The sequence below is a fragment of the Anthonomus grandis genome, chromosome 15 (assembly GCF_022605725.1).
Source record: "Anthonomus grandis grandis chromosome 15, icAntGran1.3, whole genome shotgun sequence".
In the NCBI taxonomy this organism is placed as follows: domain Eukaryota; kingdom Metazoa; phylum Arthropoda; class Insecta; order Coleoptera; family Curculionidae; genus Anthonomus; species Anthonomus grandis.
The window spans coordinates 20,121,183-20,146,027 of record NC_065560.1 but is presented as its reverse complement, the minus strand read 5'-3'; the positions used below and the strand labels follow the sequence as shown (position 1 = coordinate 20,146,027).

At 34.2% G+C, this 24,845-nt stretch overlaps 2 protein-coding genes across 10 annotated transcripts in view; one reads left to right on the top strand and one right to left on the bottom strand.

The window, feature by feature from the left end:
- LOC126745325 (C-type lectin 37Db-like) overlaps nt 1-24,845 on the top strand; it is a 501,974-nt gene that overhangs the window by 307,722 nt on the left and 169,407 nt on the right. The window lies entirely within an intron of this gene.
- The window catches only part of LOC126745327 (C-type lectin 37Db-like), a 52,863-nt gene continuing 41,967 nt past the window's right edge, over nt 13,950-24,845 (bottom strand). For both annotated transcript variants that reach the window (XM_050453121.1, XM_050453120.1), the window contains 2 exons: nt 14,280-14,441; nt 13,950-14,220 (listed from right to left, as the gene is read on the bottom strand). In XM_050453121.1, the coding sequence (XP_050309078.1) occupies nt 13,970-14,220; nt 14,280-14,441 (413 nt within the window). In that variant the 3' untranslated portion in view covers nt 13,950-13,969. The remainder of the gene's footprint in view (nt 14,221-14,279; nt 14,442-24,845) is intronic.

Genomic DNA, 24,845 nt, shown 5'->3' with positions numbered 1-24,845 from the left:
TGAAACTTCAAGAGCAGGAAGATGAACAGCATAAAACGTTTAGTAAGCTAATTTTTATTACTAGTAGATTTTTATTTTTTTTCTTCTCTTTTAATTTTTATAATTTTAATTAGTATGTAGAAGTTTTAGGACAAATGAGCGCAGAATTTATTGAGCTTTTAGATAGAATTAAACAATTTAAACTTAATTTAACGAAAGAACTTCAGGTTCGTAGAGAATCAGTAGATAGGAATAAAAAGTGACAAGAGGAGCTTAAGGGTTTAGAAAATAAGTATGAGGAAATAAAACATAACTTTAATAAGGGCGTTCATGATAATCAAGTAGTAGTAGATGTTAAAAGAATAGTTACAGATATTAAATCTAATTTTAGTTTGTGTAGGGAGTCTCTATTAACTAGATTAAAGGAAATTGATAAAAAGTTATCGATAGTTAGTAAATTTGACACTGAAGAAACATTTGTACAAGAACCTTTAAACATGGCTGAAAAATTTGATTTAAGAACAGCTTGTTCATTATTACCGAACATGGACGATACTGACGCTACCACCAAACAGCTCATCGATGGTATCGAACTTTATGATGAAATGTTAGATAATAATGGAAAAGATATATTAATTAAATATGTTTTAAAAGTTAAACTATCTGAAAATGCCAAACTAAGATTAAAATCACAATACGCAACGGTAAACGAGTTAGTTAGGGACATTAAGATTCATTTACTTACTAAGCAGTCGGCTACTGCTCTAACAACTTTATTAGTTAATGCAAAGCAAGAAAATAAGACTATACATGAATATGGCAAAACAATTGAACAGCTTATGCTAGATCTTACTTTATCTCAGGCAGTTGATGAAAATTCTGTACCCATTCTAAAGCAAGTAAATGAAAAAACCGCTATTAACTCTTTTACAAACGGCTTAAGAAATCGCGATTTATGAACCATAGTTAAGGCCAGAAATTATGCAACTTTAAGGGATGCAATAGATGGTGCGTTAAACGAAGATATAATCAAATTGCCGGCAGACGTGTCCGGAAATCTTTTTCATTTAAGGGGGCAGAATCATAGGCGTTCTCCAAATTATTCAAACTCTCGAGGGAGAGGTTATCAAAATTTCTATAGAGGTAAACCTCATAATCACGCAAATTTTAGTAGATATAATAACAACAATTTTAGAAGCAATAACAACTTTACATATAATAATACCAATAATAATGAGACTCGAGGTCGAGGATCTTTTGCAAATCGCCGACCCTTGTGAAATTCTTATTATAGGCGTCACCGTGCACCGTCAGGTAATGGAGTGTATATTGCTGAAAATGCACCAGATTCCGCCGGTAGTAGTAATAGTACTAATAGTGATAGTACGAACGTAAATAATGGGTTCAAGGAAAATGAAGAAAAGACGTTTTTTCGATTATAATAATGTAAATAGTATGAATGGCTTAAATTACATTAGTGTCAAATATGGTATGAATGAAATTTTACTTATGTGTGATACGGGTGCGAGTGTAAGTTGCTTATTTTCCATTATACTCTATTTCAGAAGTGTATAGAGCAATAAACTGGGGAATTCCGTTCTGTTTGGCTACATTTCGTGGTAGTTCATAGGCGCAGGTACTTATAATATTTATGAATTTAATTTTCACGGATTAAATGCCTTTATTTTGAAAGAGATTAAATACTAAATAAATACTTTTAATCCTTTTGTATAGGTACCTATCTTTTAACGCTTTGTAACATGCAAAAATGGGGTCAGGTAATATATACAGACTATAAATACTTTTAAATCATATTTTAAACGTTAGTAGTCACTGCTACGCTGTAGTGTAATCACAATATTATTATCCCAATATTTAAAAAATGGAGGTATTCAGTCCAACGAAAAGATGTACTAAAAATTCTCCACTATCGCTGAGTGAAAAAGTTATTATTTTAAATGTACATTATTGTTTTACTGTGCAAGAAATTGTTGAAAAATGTTCTCGAATGAGTGGAATTGGAAAGTCCACCATTTTCAAATTGTTGCGGGAAAGAAAAATAGCAGGTCAAGTGGAATCTCTCAAGCAAAAGCCAGGACGACCTACAAAAGTCCTTGATGAAAATGCTAAATGTATAATTCGAAGAAAAGTTCACTCTTTTTATTTTAAAAAGGAAATACCCACCCTAGACAAAATTTTAATGGAGCTTGGCCGAGATTTATTACGTTGATAAGTAGAAAACTTTTATGGAAAACTTTAAAAAATATGGATTTTGCCTGGGAAAAGCATAACCGCACAGCACTTTTACTGGAGAGCGACGAAATTGTTTGTTGGAGACGACAATACTTGAGAAGTATCAAGCAGTACCGCAGGGAGCAAAAGAAAGTTTTTTATCTTGATGAGACGTGGATTAACGAAGGTTATATAGTCCAAAAAATGTGGCAAGACAAAAATATAACCAATGCTCGCCAAGCTTTCATAGAAGGCCTGTCTACGGGTATTAAAGTACCTTCGGGAAAAGGAAAAAGACTTATAATCACACATATTGGAAGCGAAGAGGGATTTTTAAAAGATGGTGTGCTAACCTTTGAGTCGACTCGCACAGGAGATTACCATGAAGACATGAACTCAGACGTTTTCGAGGACTATTTTGGTGAAATGATAAAATTTCTTCCGGCTAATTCGGTGGTGGTTATGGATAACGCAAGCTATCATTCACGGCGAATAGCGAAGACGCCAACTTCAAGTTGGAGAAAGCAAGAAATTATCGATTGGCTGACTGCAAAAGGTATTGCGTTTGAAGCAAATTTGATAAAAAAAGAACTGCTGGCAATAGCAAACTTACACAAAACTCGTTTCATGAAATACGCCGTGGAAGATATAGCCGAAAAATATAATATAACTGTACTGCGCTTACCGCCATATCATTGCGAACTAAATCCTATAGAACTGATATGGGCGCAGGTAAAAGGATTTGTAGCAAGACAAAACACGACTTTTAAAATGAAAGATGTTAAGCTACTGTTTAATCAAGCCATTACGGAAGCGACACCAGAGAATTGGCGAAAAGCAGTCCAGCATGTAATTAAGCAAGAGGACAAAATGTGGGATCTTGACACCCTCATCGATCAGACAGTCGATCCTTTAATTATAATGTCAAGAGGTGATGACAGTTCGTCAGATGACGAAGAAGACTACAATCTATTATAATTTAAAATTGTTATACACTGTTCAAAAAGTGCCAGATCCAAAAGTGACATTTTCAACTGTATTACTCTACATATTATGTTTAATAAATTTGTGAAAAAAATATATTATTCCAGTTAAACAAAAGTAACTTTCTAAAATAAAATAGCATTTAAGTACATTAATTATAAGGTAAAAAACAAGTCCCAGTTTCACGCCTTTGGCGAACCGTTTTTAATGTTTATCAGTGGGTAACAATGGGCAAAACTCATAAATTGACCCAAAACCGGGTGGCACTACCTGCAATCAATGAAAAGAAAGAATTTTACATTGAAACTAATACCCAACTAAGGTAGTGGCATAAAATATTGGTGGATCACCAGGTACCACTTTTGCATACCTAATGAGGTTTTATTGCTTTACACACTTCTGAAATAGAGTATAGCAACTTACTTTAAACATGTCTTTCGAAGGAACGGTCCTGAGAACTTTGCGTTACAGAGAGGGGTGGAACGTAAAAGAGGCTGAGGAAAATCTCCCACAAGATACACCGACCACATTGGCGTTCAACTATCAAAATGTGCAAGATTGACAGAAGACCGGAAAATAGACAGAGGCGTCGGCAAAACGAATTAATGATATCATGATACCTGTATCAGGTTAGGATATCCTATTAACGATATATATATTAACGATTGTGAATATGTTCAACATGTTATATCCTTAATATATCTGTTTAATAACTTTTGCTATAGACATTATAAGGTTGCATAAATATACATTTCCATTATCGCTATTATTATAATTCGTAAAAGAATATTTTTATATTTGTTCAAATCTGTTGCAATTCCTTTATTTTTAAAATTTAACACGACGTTTCAAGTTTAAACTGACAACAACTACTATTCTATGGGTTTATATACTAATGATGTGCTAGTCATATAGAATTTGTGGTCATGCGTGAAATACATTATATCGTGCAGTGTCCTGACAGTAGAGGTCTCCAGATATTGGGAATTTCGACACTGGGCTGTCTGCAGATTCTTTGATTTTGCGCGACGTACGTTGCTTCAAGAAATTTTCTTTTTTTCCAATGCTGTTCCTTACATAGAATTTGTACTTCTGCCCTTGCATTGGACGCTTGGTTCAACAACCATGTATGAAGACCACAGGGGAAAAACGTGTTAAGTCAAGAAATTTGTGAAATCGAACTAATCAGAAAAAATGATCGGTTAAAAGGTATATGATACACGGCTATACAGGGGAATAACGTGACCAGTCACTAGTTTTAACAAGAATAAATATTGGTGTACTAGGAAAGAACGTGTTAAGTCCACGCGGTACAATGAAAAAACGTGTTAAGTCACTTTTGTCGTCATCTTGCGCGTATATAAATTAGTCGTTTGGCAGTCGTTGTTTATATCTTCGGCAAGTAAGGTTAACGATACTCGCGTAAAAAAGGTTTTGTTTGTTATTGCTGTTAGTGAAAAACAATACAATAGACAATAATAATTTGAGTGATTGTGAAGATCATGAGATAAAGCCAGTAAGCACAAAAAAGAGAAAATGTATGGGTCGGGTAAGAGATGCTACCAAGTTAATGAGGCATGCCTGTCAATGCCGACGATACACATGCTTTGAAAAGATAACTGCAGATGAAAGAATGGACATTGTACGGAAGTTTAATCTAATAAAATTTGGAATGATCAAACAGCCTATTTAACAGGTCTAATTTCTCTTTGTCCAGTGGCTCAGCGCCGACCTCGATTACCGGAAGATGAGAGTACTGAGAACTTCAACGTTTTATTACAAGGTGCGTATAGTTCGTGACATTCTACATGGTGGTTTAACAAGACGTAGAATAAAAACCATACAAAAGAGTCTCCAGATGAATGAAACTGCACCTATTGATAAACACGGCAGACATTTGAATAGAAAACACAAACTAAGCGTTGAAACTAAATACTAAATTTTAGAACACATTAAAAGTTTCAAGGCTAGATCAAACCACTACGGTCTTAAAACTAAGAGAATTTATTTATCTGCCGAGTTAAATGTAAAAAAAATGTATGATATGTTTAAAGAAAAATTTCCTCAAGTTAAGGCTAGTTATGAAACTTACCTCTCCATATTTTGCAGCAAGTTTAATATATCCTTTGGATATCCCCGTAGTAATACTTGTAGCTTCTGCGACCAATTAAAAGTACAGATTGATGCATGCCAAGAGGAAAAGGGCATTAAGGATTTGATGTCTCAACAAAAACTACATCTAGCGAAAGCCGAGGTATTCTACGCACGTAAAAAGCGGGCCAGGTTGAGGAGTGGAACAAAGGCAGACACAGAAGCAATATGCATGGATTTCGGAAGAAATTTGCCCATGCCGAATTTTTCCACGAATGATGTGTACTCGGCTGTAGTACACATCATGTTATCATTATTTTCATTTATTGTACACAAACTCTCAAATTCTGAAGTATTCTTCTATGCTCATCCTGAGACAGTAGAAAAAAAGGGCGCGAACGAAGTCTGCTCATTTTTATTCCCCATTCGAGGTCACTCCTACATGGAATGTGATAAGGATATGGTGATCTTAAACGGAAAGTTTCGGGCGGATACCGGATGACTGGTGTAAACACATAGAAACCGCTCGTTTAAAGCCCGCACCATTTCTTGTTGAAAAAGTTGATCGGTATATGATTAGAAATTGGACAGACTTTCTATCTGCAATGTATGTGAAAAAATGTCCTTTCACCACACGTCTAATCCGGCAATTAAAAATTACCAAGGAACATCCTCGCTTAGTTTTTTATCCAGATACTTACAATGGTCTTTGGAACTCGTGAGTTATTGTACCTTCAAGAAAAAAGAGAATCACTGGTCCGCCGCTATCGACGGTCAGTTTTACCACCCACCAGTCGCAACTTTTGGTTAGTAGGCTCGTTTTGACTTTTGCAACAATTTAAATATCAGTGATTTTTTTTTATACAGATGATACACCTATCCCTTTGGAAAAATACAAGGACCTGCAGAAGTTAAAAAAACTTTGCACCCCAGAGAGTCAGCTTTTTTATTCTAATTTAAAAGACAAGTAGAGACAACTCCTTTGCTTGGTGAGTCATGGTTGATTGTCACTAAATTACATGACTAATTAATACTTTGTTTTTTACAGCTTTTTTCAGTTCATCCCATAAGAACCGAACCCAGATAAATAACATATAAATAAAATAATACATTATACTTTATGTTTGGTAAATAAATAACAGGGAATAAATAATTATTTAAGCAAAATTTAAATATAAATTAATCAATCGCCACTGACTTAGCAGTTTGTTTCTTTCATTGTATAAGTATATACAATGAAAGAACGTGCTAAGTCCAGTCCAAAGAATTTCGGATAAAAATTCTTTATTTTCCCTAATGCTGCCCAACATCCAATGAAAATAATCTAACCGTCGGTCAAAGTCTCCGTGATTCAAGGTTTGATATGAAACCATATGATATAGGCGCAGTCTAAAAATTTGAAAAAACACATTGCGAAATATATAAAGTAGTATTTTTTGTGACATAAAAATTTAGTTGTGATCCTTTAAAATGTTTAGAATAGAGTGAGTGAGACATTGCTCTGATACTAACGTGGGGATTGAATTCCACGTATGCTAAGACATTAATAATATTGTCTTCCCTTATTCTAGCCCTAGCCGAGTTCTTCGCAACTGAGGTCGAAAGCTGCCAGTATTACGCAAATTTCGCACTAAACGCGGAATAATTCTCGCATCGCGTAAACGCCGATTTGGATATCGAGCTCTGTATACCCTTTGAGCCAATGCCGCATTTTGAAGACATTCAAAATATACTGCAATCATATCGACAGCTTCATCATTAGTAAAAGGCATTTTAATAGTTTTAACGCTTTACTTATGTGTGCAACGAACACAAATTGATAATGTAAAAAGAGTTATACCATTGCATTTGAATTTTAAGAGAAAATTTATTGAATTTGCTAACATTTCATTTAACGCTCTCTAGCAGAAATCGTAAAATCTATTGACACAACTCTAAAAGTGCAGTTTATAGGTTAGGACATGTTTTTTAAAATAAATTAACATTGGTTAAAATCGCTTAAGTCAAACCAGAAAAATTTCTAAATATAAAAAAAAAGTTTTGACTTCCCCCCACTACTTTATTTTAAGAAATATAGAAAAAATTTATAACAAAAGACAAAGATAATTAAGAAAGCGTTAAAATGCATATATTTGTCACGTCATCCTGAACGACGTCTGTCAGAGCTATCAGTTTATTTTATTATTTCGGTCGGTTTTATATTCTCGGGGCCGGGTTAATAGGTTTTTTGCTTTTTCTGATTTTTATTTAATTTTCATACATTACATAGTCGTTAACCATCTTAAAACTGCCTGATTTTTGTTAATCTGCCTTATAATATAAGTGTTTTTTTTTGTCTAAAGTTTTTGGCTTTTATTATTGAACCGAACCGCGTATTGTGTACGACGGGTAGTTTTACATTAATACGCACCCGATATTTTGGCGACCGTGACAGGACTGGCAGTTTTACGGGTTGTGTTTAATCTTGTAGTGTATACGGACATATTTTGGCTACCCTACTTGATCACCGGGCAATCGGTCCGACGCGTTGTCGCCCTGGACTTAGGTGAACGTGGTTTAGGTGATTAACAGTGAGTATACAGTGCATAGCAATGGATCAGAAAAAGAAAAGTCGTAGAGTACTCCGACCAGTTTTACCAAGACCGCTGGTGAGTTAGAGGGTCTTTTGTCATCGCCGGAAGGAAAAGAGCGTTTGATTACGGTCTCTTTAGAATTGGTAAAACAGAAAATTGAGGATCTAAAGAGACTTGATGGGGATATTTATGCTCTTATGTTAGAAAAGGATGACACGGCAGAGACAGACTTACTAGCAGAAATGGAGGGTGCAGATGGATATGTTAAAAGGTATACAGATCTGAGTCTTCAATGTGAGGAATGTTTACAGCGTAGGGTAAACGCAGATCCAGATGAAGAGGTAAATTCGGAGCCTAGTATTAGCCACAGCATCAGACAAGGTAGGCGTAAATTTAAATTACCTATTCTCGAGTTGAAAAAATTTGATGGAAATATCAAAGACTGGTTGCCTTTTTGGTCTCAGTTTCAAAAGGTTCACAATGATTTGGAAATAGACGACAACAACAAGGTCGAATATTTAATTCAGGCGACGGTTCAAGGCAGGAGGGCAAGGCAACTAGTCGAAAGTCTTCCCGCTACCGGAAGTAACTATAGTAAAATGGTGGAGTGTCTTCAAGCGCGGTTCGGTCGGGAAGACCTCCAGGTAGAAGTTTATGTGCGCGAGTTACTTAAATTAGTTATAAACAATACCTCGTCTGGCAATAGATTAGACATAACTCGTTTGTATGATAACTGGAAACTCAGCTACGGGCCTTAGAAACCCTCGGTATTACGTCCGATAAATACGCGGCGATGCTATTTCCGTTGGTCGAGTCTTGCTTACCGCCAGAGCTGTTAAGAATTTGGCAACGGACACCAGATATTGAAGACACTGGTATAAATTTGCAGGTTTCACTGGATAATACAGGTCTTACTACAATCGAAAATCGACTTAAAAGAAAAAATAAAAAATCAAATACTTCGAATAAATACATTCTCTCTTAAAACTCGCGAAAAAAGAGGCCTTATAAATGGATTAGGCAGTATTGTCAAAAGTATAGCCGGCAATTTAGATAATGAGGATGCTCAGCGCTATGATTCAGCAATAGCTTCAATTATGCAAAACGAAAATAATATAAAACTTTTAATGCAAGAACAAATTACCATAATAGATAATTCTAATAAACTTTTTCAAAAACTCTCAAAAAATTTAACTTCCAATCAAAATATTTTGGAATGACAAATAAGAGAAATTCAAAAAGAGGTCCAAAGACTTAACAAAATCAGTTTTGAAGATAAGCATTTCTTTCTATTGCAAACAATGCTATCTCATGCTACCACATTCTTACAAGAAATGTATGATGTCTTAGAAGATCTTCAAATAGCAATAACTTTTTCAAAACTAAATACCTTTCATCCATCGATCATTAGTCCAAAAGACTTATTTAAGGAAATTGAATTAATTTCTACGAGTTTAACATCCGGTAAACTCCCATTTGATCCAACTTTTAAAAATGTATTTCTTTTTGAGAAAGTCCTTAATAAAAAAAGTTACGCAAAGGGAAATAAAGTTATATTTATCATCGAAATGCCGATCGTAGAGAAGAACAGTTATCTACTGTACCACCTTTATCCTCTATCTGCACCTTCAAAAACCTTCCACGATGTAATATTTCCGCAAACCAAATACCTAATCCTTAATGAGCTGAAGTATGCAAAATCCAACCAACCATGCAGGAAGATTACCACCAACGAATACGTTTGCCAAGACTTTAACTCCTTGCGTATAGACGAAGATGCATCTTGCGAAGTACAGATGCTAAAATTCAGAGAATGAATATCCCAATGACAGCAGACGAATATCCAAATTACCACCAACAACGCAGAAAAACTGGAAGAAGGATAATGGATGCTAATCGTACCTCGACCTCTTGCAGCTATCCAGACTTGTGGTTTCAATAAAGACAATATCCCATTAAATGGCACCTACATCGTAGAACTGGATTCTACTTCGTGTCGGAAACATTGTCATCAAAAATTACAAGGATCCAGAAACCCATTACAAAAACATCGAACTACCTCAAATCAACCTATCACCGCCTAGTAATGAAGCTACACCAGTTCTCTTCAATAATTTAGAATTAAGCTCGCTGGACTTAAATGAAGCCAAACATCTTCATAAATCGATCGAGATTCAGCATCAAAGACTTGACCGGGCCCTGAACCAACCTGTATTCTACCACAGAACCAGCATTTATACTATATTACTTTATATTCTGCTAGTAGCAATAATTAGCTACTTTATGGTGCAGAAATTCCTGATGCCAAGAATATCTAAGAGAAGCCCACATCCAGACGAATCTATGACGAAATCCTGCTCAGAAATCGTCCTATAACGACCTCACCACTCCTGTACCATCCTTAAGCTCGTTTCTTAGGAGGGAGGAGTTATGGAACATATAACCCCTTACTATAGTATATTTTATTCCTTAGTTTATAGAATATGATCTTTTGCATTGTTATCATTTTTACTTTAGCTAAGAAGTAATTTGTATCGTTTTAATTAGATAGATTTAAGCATTAGTAGAGTTAAGTCACAACGCTGTAACGTTCTTAAAATAATTTTTTTTAAAAAGCCTTTTCGTCTTTCAAATCTATAACTCGCTTGCCGCTGTATGTGGAAATTTGGTGATTTAAAGAATCCAAATTAAAAATATTAATTATTATTAGTGTTTAGTGTAAATACAGTATAAAATAGTTTTGATTATTAGGTGAGTTTTTAGAACGATGCAACTCAGTTTCTGTTATAATAATTTATTATATCACTTTATTTTTTTCTGTTAAAATTAAGTAATCACTGGCAACATGGATATTAAGCATGTTTATCAACAAAATATCTCCTGTGTAGATGTTGCGCTCAATCCAAAGCAGCCAATGTTTATTCTAGTGTAATCACAAGATTAAACGAACTTACCTGAAGTGAAGTTCAATATTGATTATATGAAGGTCTCGTCGAAGTAAATAAGTTTAGTGTAGTACCCTTATCTACATGCTTACGACCACACATATTTAAAGCAAAAATTCCAGTTTTTTTTGAAAAAATATTTCTTATATATTAATACTTTAGATACGACCCATACCTAATAATAATAACACTTTTTGAAAACATTCAATAATTTGGTTAAATACATAATAATTATAACCTTTAAAACTATCTAGTACAAAACGAACAATAATTACAATTGAGGCAAAATAACCTTTCTTTCCTAACATTTTTGTCATAACCTGACCAAGAGCGGACAAACTGGCAGCCAGTCGTGATTATATTGTTGCCAGTTTATTATCCCTGCGCTCCACCGATTCATGAATGACTTGTTTTACATAATATTTAATTGTGGCGGGCCTAAGCATGTACCATTTTCTGGAAGGGGATACTTCTCCATTACGTTTTTAAGAACAGTCTCTTCAAGCCCATTTCCAGAAATATGTAACCATCTCTTTACAATCTCTGGCTGAATGGGTTGACCATAAGAACTTTCATTATTCATATCGTTTCCCGAAATATCTAATAAACCTTCATCTAAAGACTTTGAAGTTTCAGCATCCTGTTGGCTTAATACCGTTGGATCCTCTTCATCATTATTAAGGGTCAACCCTGTTATAAAACGTATCTTGGTAATTTACCTATTATTATGTAGGCGTTTAATATTTATTTATTAATTTCATTCGAAATGTTAAAGCATATTCACCAACAATATACTTTAATACATCAAATGACAATCGGATATAATTCACCAATTTTATATCCTACACCAAGATAGAGTAATCACCACCGTACTCTACCGACATGTTGAACTAGAGTAACCACCACCGTATCCCATTAACATGTCTATATTATCTTTATGTTGGTTGAATAATTTGGAAACAAATTTCCCGTAACCAAGTATTGTTTAAATTTTATTTATCTGTATCCTCTACATTTTTCTCGTTCCTACTTTTTATCTCACTTCACGAACTAACCGAATAATTATCTACCTCACTATTGTCACTATCCTCATTTGAACTTGTTAGTACCCGTAATACTATCTTTTTAGGGGTATTCTTATTTTCTTTTATCCATGCGTTTAAGTAGAGATAAATTTTTCCCGCCACTTTCTTCCGAGCGGGAACGAGATCGACATCTCTTACGCGTTTTGTTTGGCATTTTTTATTTTTCAACAAGTGAATCGTATCGCACACAAATAAAGACTGAATCTAGCGGTTGCTCATGGGACGCGGGACGAGGAATGCTGATATTTTTGCTTTAAATATGTATGGTCGTAAGCATGTAGATAAGGGTACTACACTGAACCTATTTACGGAGACGAAACCGTTATATATTCAATGTTCTAAGCGTTTCCGTGTTCATTTCAACACCGTGCGGTCGTGAAATCAGCACAGAAATGTAGCGCAATATTGATTTACAAACACGTATTGATTTCAACATGCGACCTTCAAATAGGCATGAATTTATTAAATTCCATCGTCGCGCCGCTGGCGGTGATGCGCCATGCGCCAGAATCTGCAAAGCAGTGTTTAATCCGCGTTTGTTTATTATTTGTGGTTTTAAGGTTACTTTTATGTTCCTATGACTTTAATCTAATAATTATGAAACAGTTTAAAGTTTGTTTTTCAAAAATTACCAATGATTTTAGGGTTTTAAAGTTCGAAAGAACTTCTTCACTAAGTTATACTTCTTCACTAAGAAAGTTCAGTGTTCGTTGCATGATATCGCCAGTTATGATGAAATATGTGGTTACATTATAATCAAGTTTTCGACAGAAACAAGCAAATTGGATAATAAAAAGACGTTTTTCAAAACCCGTACGTTACGATTTTCGATAAGTTTTCGTTTGTCAAGTGGCAGAAAGAAGTAAATCAAAAAACAAAGCCCAAGCAGCAATAAGAAACTTCAATTGCGGGGCAAATATAAACGTAAAATTTTTAAAAGTGACGGAACATATTTTAAAAACATCATCTTTATTGAAGAGAGGTTCGAATGTCGCTATACATATTAATTTTATTCATTCGCATAGAGTAAATGTCGCACAATCTTTGAGACATTTGCGTTGCTTTGACATTACGAAATAACTATTTACATCCTACTTTGACTGACATGAATCTACTGGAATGACAACTGCAGCAGCTAAATCATATTACGAGTTCAGCATTATGGAAAATTACAAGGAAGAAGTTTATGTAACATTAGCTAATACTCAAATAAATCCACCCAATTGTCAACTAACTCATTTGTATGAACAATGGTGACTCTAAAATTACGGCGGCAGAGACAGTACTGACATATTGGATGTTTTAAAAAGAAAACAAATATAGCTTCTGGAGTGCAATATTAATTTATGTGCTGTGGAAGATCCCATCATTTGCGTTTTAATTACTCCAATAATGCAAAGAGTTTACAAGGCGGGATTAGCTGACGAAATGCTATTTATCGATACAAGTGAATCGTGTAATCAGACTAATACTTGTGTGACTTTTATATTCGTTGGTAATGAGGTTGGTGCTTAAGGTATAGCTAATCACAGCACAATTAACTCTGGCTTTTCGAACAAACAAACATTTTTTGAAAAAAACGTGCGGCAAGTTATTTCAACCAAGAATAATTATGACGGATGACAGTAGCGCCGAGAGCAATGCATTAAGAGAGGTTTTTCCTAACAGCAGGTTATTGCTTTGTATATTTCACGTTACTCGGGCATGGTTGAGTGGCGATGGTTGTGGCAGCATGAACACAAAGTTAAAAAAGAAGATCGGAAGACAGCTATGAACAGTTTTCGTAGTGTGATGTTTGCAAAGAAGAGATCAGAAATTAACTTATCAAATCTGCTAAATAGTGATAGAGTGAAAGAAAATCAGACATTAAAAATCCACTTTAGTAAGTTATGGGACCGTTGTGAAGAATGGTGTTTATCATATCGATGCGATATAGTTACTAGAGGTAACAACATATTTTTTTAATAATAACTAACCTAACCTAACTTAGCTTAGCGTAGCTTAATGTTATAACGAACTTATTTAATTATCGTATTAAGAAAATAATAATTATATGTACGTTCAATTTTTTGTAATACTTTTATTGCCCATTACAGCATTTCGACTGACAAATAAATCCAGCTTCGTGTTCACACCAAAGGTCGTTCCAGGAATATTTGTTGGCATTTTCTAAGAATAGTTCAACGCAACTTTCTATCTTTTTATGATTATCTGGTTGTCCTGGACCAAAATTAGTATAAATTAGTGATTTTCCACCTGAAAACCAAACGAACTCCGTACTACACGCTCCATTTCTTGTAGCAGATGTCCAATAGCCGTTATTAGGTCCAACTAAAATGAAAATACATGTAAGAGAAACATGTAGAATAATATCATTCCAATGCTTATACCTGTGGTTGAATAATTGGCTAAAATAGCTTCAATGGCGTTTTCTTCAGATGCTGAGTTTATTGAAATTAGTTCCATTCCATTCTGTTGACATAAAACACTAGCTTTGTACCAGGTTACTTTTTGAGTGCCGACTAAGTATTTCTTTGGACAGCTGCTACAATCTAGTATAAATAAGAATATAAATATTATCGTAATAGTAATAAAAACAATAATAATATTGCTATAAACAAATTCTAGTAAAGGATTTAAGATAAGATATGGTTGCCCATTTTCTAGGACCATTCAGCATTTAACCAAAGGATATCAAATATTTGCACATATCCAATGCAAACAAGGAGATTGATACTAAAATTATGTTGTGACGTTGTAACCTGTGACGTTGATTGTGGGACACTCTGTATACCAAAAAAAAAGAACTCATTTCTAAAACCATAAGACATACAAATGAATAATTAATTAGAAAAAATTATTTTGATAAATTTTAAAATTATTTTCCTTAAATCGAATTTAAATAGTTTCACATAATACCACACGCCACTGTCTATTTTATGAATGAAGTCGGCCATGTTGTCTCCACTACTACATTCCCCTTACCTCAGGCCGAAGTGTTTCAGATCCGTCTGCCACACTGTAAATCGTTTTTTATTTTTTTTTAATAAAGCCAGTCACTCCACTTTCATTTTGGCTTGATTAGTACTAATGTCTTCAACCATTTTTGCGGAAAAAAAAATTGACTTATTCATGTCAATCAATCTAAAAGGATTTATTTTTCTGGTTTGGCTTATGATGGCATGCCAGTCTTGAGGCACAAAGATATGCGAATAGAATTTGTAATCTATTTCCTCTACGGTAAATGCTGAAGATGCGGTAATATAATTACACAGCAACGATAGCTTAATGTTACGATTCTCACCTCCGAATTGATCGGAATACGTAATAAGTCATTTGGATTTAACGAAATGCTTTATATAAAATGAAATACAAGACCTTATCTTAGAATTACTCCTTGAAGTTGGTCCTAATATATTATAACATTTTAAAAGTGATATTTCATTAAGAATAATCTTTAATTGAGGTATGCAAAATATCAATTTATAAACTCTGGTAATATCGTTATTTATTAATATATAAGGAACTGAATATCTAGTTAATTATCCTAGAAGCAATATATACAGTGTGGTGACTTTAGCTGGAATAAATTCAGTTAAAACTAATCAAAATTTATCTCGCAAAATTCCTGAGACCCGTTGAATTTTGTTTATTTTTTTTCACATTTCAAGATAGTTTTTGTATTTTTTCACCTACAGGGGGAGTCCAAATTAACCCAAACTTTTTTTTTCAAATGGAAAGCCACTTTTTTAAACTCTCATTGAAAAGAGCCCTTTTTCCTGATTAAATTGCCCTATTTACTTTTGTGATTATCTAAAGGAGAAAAACGAAAAAAAAAAAACCATTAAATTATTAAAAGTCTCGAAATATTTTGTGTTGGTAAATTTTTTGCGTTTGGCTTGTTTTTTTTTTTATTGGTATCGAGACATTACCTGACATTGTTGTGTGTAGTGTTACTGTTAAAGTGAATTTCAACCAGTTGTTAAATAAGTTAACTAATATTGAAAAAATGCCTTATTTATCCGAATCCCACAAGATTGAAATCTTTATGATGATTGGTTATGGGGACAGAGGTCGTACTCAGCTAGAGGTTGTCCACTTATTCAGGTATAAATATCCAGATTTACCACCTATTAACCAAGGTACGGGTAGTAAAATCGAAAGCAGATTTCGAGAAGTTGGGCACGTGAGGGAAGTTTCAAGACAAAGGTCTTCTAAAATCGATGAAAACATCCAATTACATGTATTGTTAGCGATGGAAGAAAATCCGGTAACCAGAAGAGTAGCTCGCGAAAATTTTATTCATCATAAATCTGTGCTAAAAATTTTAAAAAGTGCAAGCAAACGACCTTATTAAATGCAACCCGTTCAAGAGTTATTGGAAGACGATCCAGATCGCAGAGTTCAGTTCTGTGAATTAATGATGAACGCCATTGACGAAAATCGCATATCTTCGGAGTGGATCCTTTTTTCTGATAACATTGACATGGCTACATTCACCCTAAATGGCCATGTTAATAAGCAGAACTGTCGCCACTGGTCTGACGAGAACCCACACTGGGTGAGGGAAACTAATACACAATATCCCCAGAAAACTAATGTTTGGGCTAATTGGCAGGCAAGCTGTAGGGCCCATATTCTTCAATGATACTTTAACTGGGAAAAGATATCTAGAATTTCTTAAACATTAACTAGTTCCAGTCTTACGTGCCTTATATCCGAGTCAGTTTGATCCAGATTTTTATGATGAAACAATCTAGATGCAACAAGATGGTGCTCCCCCACATTATGCCCGTAATGTACGCCAGTATTTAGATGACAATTTTCCAAACAGATCGATTGGTAGAAGAGGTGCAATCGCGTAGCCGGTACGTTCTCCCGATCTCACCCCACTTAATTTGTTTCTGTGGGGACATTTGGAAAGTCAAATTTATATGAGTAAACCAGGAAACCTAGACGAAGTCAAAGAACGTATTAGGCAAGAAATCCGACAAATATCTCCAGAAGTGTTAGAAAATGTCAGAAACGAATTCTATTATCGTCTTGGGCTTTGCCAACAAGTAAATGGTGCTCATTTTGAGCATCTTATACATTAAACGTAACTTTTAATAATTTAATGGTTTTTTTTTTCGTATTTCTCCTTTAGATAATCACAAAAGTAAATAGGGCAATTTAATCAAAAAAAAGGGCTCTTTTCGATGAGAGTTTAAAAAAAGTGGCTTTTCATTGAAAAAAAAAGTGGGGGTTAATTTGCACCGCCCCTGTAGGTGAAAAAATACAAAAACTATCTTGAAATGTGAAAAAAAAAACAAACATCGACGGGTCTCAGGAATTTTGCGAGATAAATTTTGATTAGTTTTAACTGAATTTATTCCAGTTAAAGTCACCACACTGTATACAGAGATTTAACTAATACTTCTATTTTTCTTATTATCAACCCTTTAATTTACAGAAAACAATATTACATTCAATTTTTTCTAGTTGATGTTAGGAAATGATGGCGTAAGTTGACATAGAAGGGAACTTGCTGTCGTTAAACAGCCTAAAAAAAAAGTCAAATGTTTCAAAAGTGGGATTTTGAGAATCATAAAGAGATGTTTTACGGTGGTAGCGGTATTCCCGTAGGTAGTCAGACTCTTCATAAGTCCTTCTAACCTATAAGTCTTTCGTAACTTTCCCCCAGGAGGAAATAATTAGTATCCTCCAGGAAAGCATGAAGTAAAGGAATATTGTTGACTAGCTGGATTGTGGAAGACGTAAAAAAGTATACCCAGGAACATTCTAGTAAATCTATTTAAAAACATATATAGCCCTGGTTCGCAATAGTTGATGGGTACCCATGCCTATTATTTTTTGCCTTCGATAAGTTATTTGAATTTCCGAAGGTTAAGTATTGGTAAAATTGTTTATTTTTTAGTTAAATTATTTATGTTTTATTGTAATGATATTAAAATTTTCGTTGTGACAAATAAGTTTCGAAGGACCTTTGTATGGATTTTATTTTTTTGCACAAAAACGGTGCGTCGGAGCGCAAAATGCAAGGAATTTGTTTTATTAAAAATTAACAAAATATTAAAAAAAAATGTTTCAAAAACAGTGGCGTATCTTTTTTTTATAAAAAAATTAACATACATGTGCTGCAGCTCCGTCCCTGGGCAGGTCAAATCTCCACCAATTCCTCAAAAAGTTGCCTCACCACCTCATCATTTAAAACCTAAAAGTTTTATTCAAATCGCTATAAGCGTTTTTAATAGAAAAGGAAAAACTCGACTTTTTGTTTAAATTTCAACACCCTGTATCTTGAAAACGGCGCTCTTCCGGCCATCGGTGTCCTATCTCAAACTACTTTTTTATGGCTCCTGTATTTACTCTAACATTTTTGACCATTTGAAAGGGGACACCCTGTAGTTGTGTTCGTAACAAGCGTATATCGTAACAAGCCATACGATATTTTTTTAAAAATCATAATTTATTCTACACCAATAAAAATATTTAGCAATCGTATGGGAACTGCAAAAATCTTGTAAAAATAATCAATATGAAAATAGAAGTAATAATTGCAGTTTCTTGAAAACTTTTATGAATTTTGCAGCGGTGAAAAATTATAAAAAGATATGCTATAAATTGTACCTACAGGCCTACGTACATAACTAAAAATATAAAGAAAAAAAAATTGTAACGAGTTACTAAATTTTCTGTAATTCTCTTATTTATCTATAGAATTACTCGGTTCTTTTTTCAACTTAAATTAATAATTTTCAAGATTCATATTGATAACTAAGCTTTGCCCAGTAAAGTTAGGAAAGTTTTTATTTTGTTAATGAACGCGCGACCGCGTTAATTAATAATTTATTATCGCGTTTAATACCTCAGCACCGTTCGTGTCCGTGCCACCACTACTGTTACCGCGTTTACTAAGTACTGCGCATGCCCGTGCTCTATATAAAGCGATGCACGAGTTCGCAGTCGGCACGTCGGCAGTCCGCTGAGTCCGTTGAGTAGTAGTCCGACCGAGAAGACCGACTGAAGCGCCAGCAGTAACCGACCGAGGTAAGCCCCACAGTACCGTACATCGCTCCACCGCCGCCAGATCCTTCACTCCGGCGCTGTTGCTAGCATGAAGGTAGGTAAATCCCTTTTTCCTATTCCTAGTGTCTACAGGATTCACGGGTGCCGGACCGTTACGGGATAACACTGTGTATTCCTTAAAAAGTGCTAGGGGGCTACGTGTCGGACCGTTACGAGGTATCACCCTGCATTGGACATTATCTCCTTATTTCTAATATCCACAGGATATACGAGGTTGCGTGCCGGACCGTTACGGGGTAACACTGTGTATTCCTTAATAAAGTGCAGAGGGCTACGTGTCGGACCGTTACGAGATAGCACCCTGCATTGTATATTATTCCCAACCTGACAACATTGGCATCTTCTACCTACATAATTAAGACCGCGTCTACCGACATTTTAAACAGAGTTGGCCAAGGTATGAGCGACCGTATTAATTTTCCATATTAGACCGCTTAAATATCCTGTGGGTGACATACCGCTTACCATTCCGATTAATACCGACCGTTTTATGCTTTATTTTCTCTGGGCTGTATCTGATCTGTTTATTCACTGCCATAAATTACCGTACCGCATTTACATTTTGCTTACTGACATGGGTTCTCTTCATTGCACCCTTCCTTTTCCCGCACCGTACCGTATTGAATTTGGCCGTATGTAAGACTTATTGAGAAGTGTAAGCAAGGAGATGACATGTTGGGTTTGGGGATGAATAAATGTGATTTTGTTAAAATGTTGCCTATTGTTTTACTTACACAGAAGAGCTGGATTACTTTCTCCACTGTTTAAAGGCTACCCGATAGGCCGTGGTCCCTCATCCATATTAAACTTTAGGGTGGCGCCCGAGATAATGGTTGGACAACCAACTACAAACTTTATAAATAACCCAGAAGATCGAGAGGGGATTTAAAAAATTAGTAAGCACCAGTAAATACCATTACAAATTTAATAAATAAGATTAAATTACAAAGCACATTTACAAGGTGATTAGTGCCAGCGATAAGATTTGTCGACGTAAGACGTATGTCAGGCTTCGTTCTATTAATCTAAAATATGTTGCATTTCTTAAAACTCTATTTTATAACTTTTTTTATTTGTTGAAGAATATAAAATAAATATGTTTAAAAATAACTAATATGCGGGGTTCCTAAAAGCGGTGTTTGAAATATTACGTTATTTCAAACACCGCTTGCAGAAATTTATATAATTTTTCCAGAGTAGCGTAAAGCAGCCAGAAGTATTCCAATACGAAAGAAGCTTATATAATCACAGCCATATTTACTTTAGATAAAGAAGGTTGTGTTATAATATTTCTAGTAAAAAAAATTATAAATAACTTAAATCTCAGACTCTAAAATAAGCAGAAATTCATCGGTAAATATATTTTATATAAGTTTTATATACAGATTTATTGATTAAATACAAATACTTAACATTTTTGTTTTCACTATTGATTATTTACACTTAAAATAACAAACAATGTCAGGCATTATCGCCTTCTGGAGTTACAATTTACTTCTTCAATATGGCACTAACTCTTTGTGTACTCATTTAATCTACAGTGCGAGTCTGTAACTTGGAATAAATTCGATAATAAGTAAATGGAAGCGTGTTCGGAAAAACGCTCCGACGCGTCAATTAAAATTGCATGTTGCGCATTTTTTAAATTTCTTTTATACAGGGTGTGCCATGTAGGCGGAACTAATACCAACTTTCTTAATTTAAATAGGACACCCTATATGTTATATTATATTATTATATTTTTAGATTGCACAAAATTTCAAACATTTTTATGTATCATATGCCATACTTTTATTCACCTGTTTTTTAATTTTGATATTTTATTTTAAAAATGTACAAGATGTGCCTTTCCTGTCGGATAATTAGATTTAATCTTCTTTTAATTCTTTTACGAAATGGGCTATTTGAAACCACAAGATTGAAATCTTGATGATGATTGGGTACGGAGATAGAACAAGCACCCAAAATGAAGTATCCTGATTTACCACCAATATCTCAAAGTACTCTAAGCAAGATTGAAAAACAGTTCCAGGAAAATAGTCACGTAAGAACAATAAGTAGTTCTCGACGATCTGCGCTTAATGAAGACACCCTAAATTAATGTGTTATTAGCCATTGAAGAAAATCCTAATATTCCCACTAGGCAGGTAGCGCGCGAATTGGAACTGAGCCACTCTTCAACAGTAAGGGTTCTTGAAGCAGAAAAATTTCATCCTTATAAACTAACAATTCTCCAGGAACTCAATGAGGAGGATGCAGATAGAAGAAGTGAATTTTGCCAACAATTTATGGAATTAATGCAGAGTAATAATCTTGTAACAGAAAACATTTTTTTTTCGGATGAGTTGACATTTATGCTGAACGGAGAAGTAAATCGTCAAAATTGCCATTATGGGGCACAAGAAAATCCATGTTGAATGAGGCAAGGCCACACTCAGAAAAAGTAAATGTTTGGGCAGGAATTCTATGTCAGCAAGTTACAGGCCCAATTTTCTTCGAAGAAAATTTCAATGGAGCAAGGTACTTACAGTTTTTACAAGAAGATCTAATTCCGAATCTAGCTGTTCTATTCCCTGATCCAATAGAAGCTGATATGCCGAATGTATCTGGTTTCAGCAAGATGGTGCGTCTGCCCATTTTGCAAGACCTGTTTGAAACTATCCTGATACTATTTTTCCAGGAAGATGGACTGGCAGGAGAGGATCCTTAGAATGGCCACCAAGATCGCCCGATTTGACTCCGTTGGATTTAGGAATATTTAAAATTCAAAGTTTATGTGACCATGCCGGCAAATATTGAGGAGTTGAAAACTAGAATAAGGCAAGAGTGTTGAAACATTTTTCCAGAATGCATAAGAAACGTTCAAAATGGGTTTGTAGTATGTTTAGGGCATTGCCAAATAGTAAATGGTTTACATTTTGAACACTTGTTAAAGAAAAAGATTTAAAAGAACCCTCTTTAAGATTATGAAATTTTTTAACTCCCTGTATCTTAAAAACAATCTAAAAAAGGTATGGCATATGATACATCAAAATGTTTGGAATTTTGTTATTATTTATTATATAACAAAATTAGTATCCCATGTTGTTCTATAAATGACTGTCAAACCTTTGCTCCGTTCAGCAAGTCGTTTAGAAGTTACATACTTTACTATCTTACTTACTTATAGTTAAATAGCAAAACAAATTTTATCAAAACGAAAAATTACAAATTGGTTTTTTGCTCCTGTTCGTGATCCCTTATGTTTTTTTTCCTTTGGTTCTCTGGTTGCCCTGCCCTGAAGAAGCCAAAAAGCAGAAACACGTGGCGGCAGGTACCATCTTTACTTGTTCTGCTTCCCGTCTTACGGAGTATCCCAATAAACCTACCTTCTTTTGCTATTTAATTCTCCGTGCTATCTTCAATTTTTTGAAATTAGTGATAATATTACCACCATTTTTAGTGTTAACTTTTTAAGCGAAATATCTTGTAACGGAACCATTTTGCCAATCCTCCTAATACTGGATGTAGATATCATAAATAATTATACTTTGGCTGTGGAGGTTTAATATTGTATAAACCCTTTAAAAATCTTTTGGTCATGTTCTTTTCTTCTTCTTTAAAATTAAGTAACATTGCAAGAGCTGATCTGTGAATATTTATATTAGAATAAGAGAAACCAGATTTAAATATTTCTATCAAAAAAATTATCATTTCATCTGTTTTTGGCGACGGATCCTGACTCGTACAATATTACCGTACATGCACCACTACCGTACATGCAACATCAGATCGCAAATTTGTAATGTGATGTCAATGTTATGTTACAATAATTTAATATATAACAATCTCAATATTCCATTTTACTCATAAAATGGCGAAACTTATAAATCGATAGTACCATTCTCTTGCTCTGAGTGTGCATAGATGGCATTAAGTACTTGCTATTTACCAATGGTTTTGGGAAACCACCTACGCATAGTATTTAAGGCCTTTACTTCTATTGTTAAGATAACTATGTATTTTGTTACTTACATAAGATTTTATTTATCATTTATTTTAATTGTGTATTATGTATCACCCGAATTGTATGACCTCACGATAATATAATTTTGTAGATATTTTGTTCTCCTCTATTATATACATATATATCTCCTACAGGAACTTACTTGGAATCCTATGCCATTGATCGTTATTTTATAATTTTCGTTAACTATATTATTTGTAATTTAAAGTAAGTAAAATAAGCTTTTTTTCTTTAACTTGGAATAGCGCGGGTTGCCCATGCTTCGGAATGTCTGTCTGAACATTTCAATATACGTTTATATTTCATGTCAATGGTGCTCATGCCTGTGACCTTGGCTGGGATTCTAAAATCAAGATTCGACACGATTACTCGATATGACTGATTCTAAATACAATTTTCAGTCGTGAGTGTCTTGCGGATTGTCTAGTTTTTAACGATTTGTTGACGACACGCTTGGGTATATCTTATACACCAGACGATATAGCTTCTTCCTTTTTAATACGTGCATAATGTGACAGCATCTTTTTTTAAACGTATTTGTTTCATTTATTGTTTACCAAATACCAATAGTCATACTTTAATAGTTATACCAGGTCAATATAGTTAATATCATAATAGTTATATCAGGTCAATCAGTTGTCAATAGTTATACCAGGTTTTTATTAGTATATCAAGCTTTCTTAAACACAATAACTAATATATTTAATTCGACCCTATTTTCCACAAATCCACAACCTTCTGTTAATAATAGAGGCAGAGGAAGTAGAGTTATCATTGAATGGGCAGTTTTATTATGTCAAGATTTTATGCCACAGATTATTACCAAAGAAGCATTGGACAAGATTTTAAATTTGGAATTAGCGAAACTACTGCAAGTCGTTGGATCCATAAAATTACTGAAATTATTGACAATCACCTTGCTGACCGATTAATTTTTCAAATATAAAAGATGAGAGAAATTAATTAATTAACATTTATAGAGAGATCTAATTTCCCTGGTGTTATAGGTCCTATTGATTGCACCCATGTTGCCATATTAAAACCAAAAGTGGATGAACACAAGTTGAATGATTATTTTTCAATGGATAGTGGTAGTTTTAAACGATATTTTTTTATTTTAAAGAAATAATATAGGCATATATTTAAATAAAAAAACACGAAGGCAAAAAAAATTAACAAAATAAATGAAAATTCTTAGTGTTTATCAATAGAAAAGACAATTGACGTTTTCATCTGTCAAATATTAGGGAAAATAACAAATATATACCAAGAAACCTAAATCAAATCAAATAAAACGAGTTTAGCCGACGACTGAAATTTAGAATCACCTTTCTCGTCACGACCGAGTCGCGATCGAATTCGAAGTCGTGATCGTATCGAGATCGAGTCGTGATTTTAGAATCCCAGCCCTTATTATGGTGACCTTTTCGGCCGGCATAATGTTGACGGATTGCGGGCAGGTAGTCAGATCAGATGGAATTACTATATTTTTAATAAGCTTTGTTTTCACCACAATGTAGATTCGCTGGACTTATTTAATTATTTTATATGATGTATCAGTATCAATATTTCTCTTTAATTTTAATAATTACAGTGTCATTTATGAAAAAGACACTCATTTGATTGTCTGGAAGCGTCATTTTTTTAATATTAAATTTGTTTTTATTTATTTATACTGTCATTTTTTAAGTTCCGGTGAATCTATATGTGGGTTACAAAGAGATCACGTTTAGCTTTCTTTCTGATCTGAACAGCCGACCCTTCAACTTGACTTAAGCCATAATATGTGCCGGCCCATATTTTTGAGCTTGTTTTTTAATATAATGAGTCATCCATAGGCAAGGCCCAAACCAGAGATATC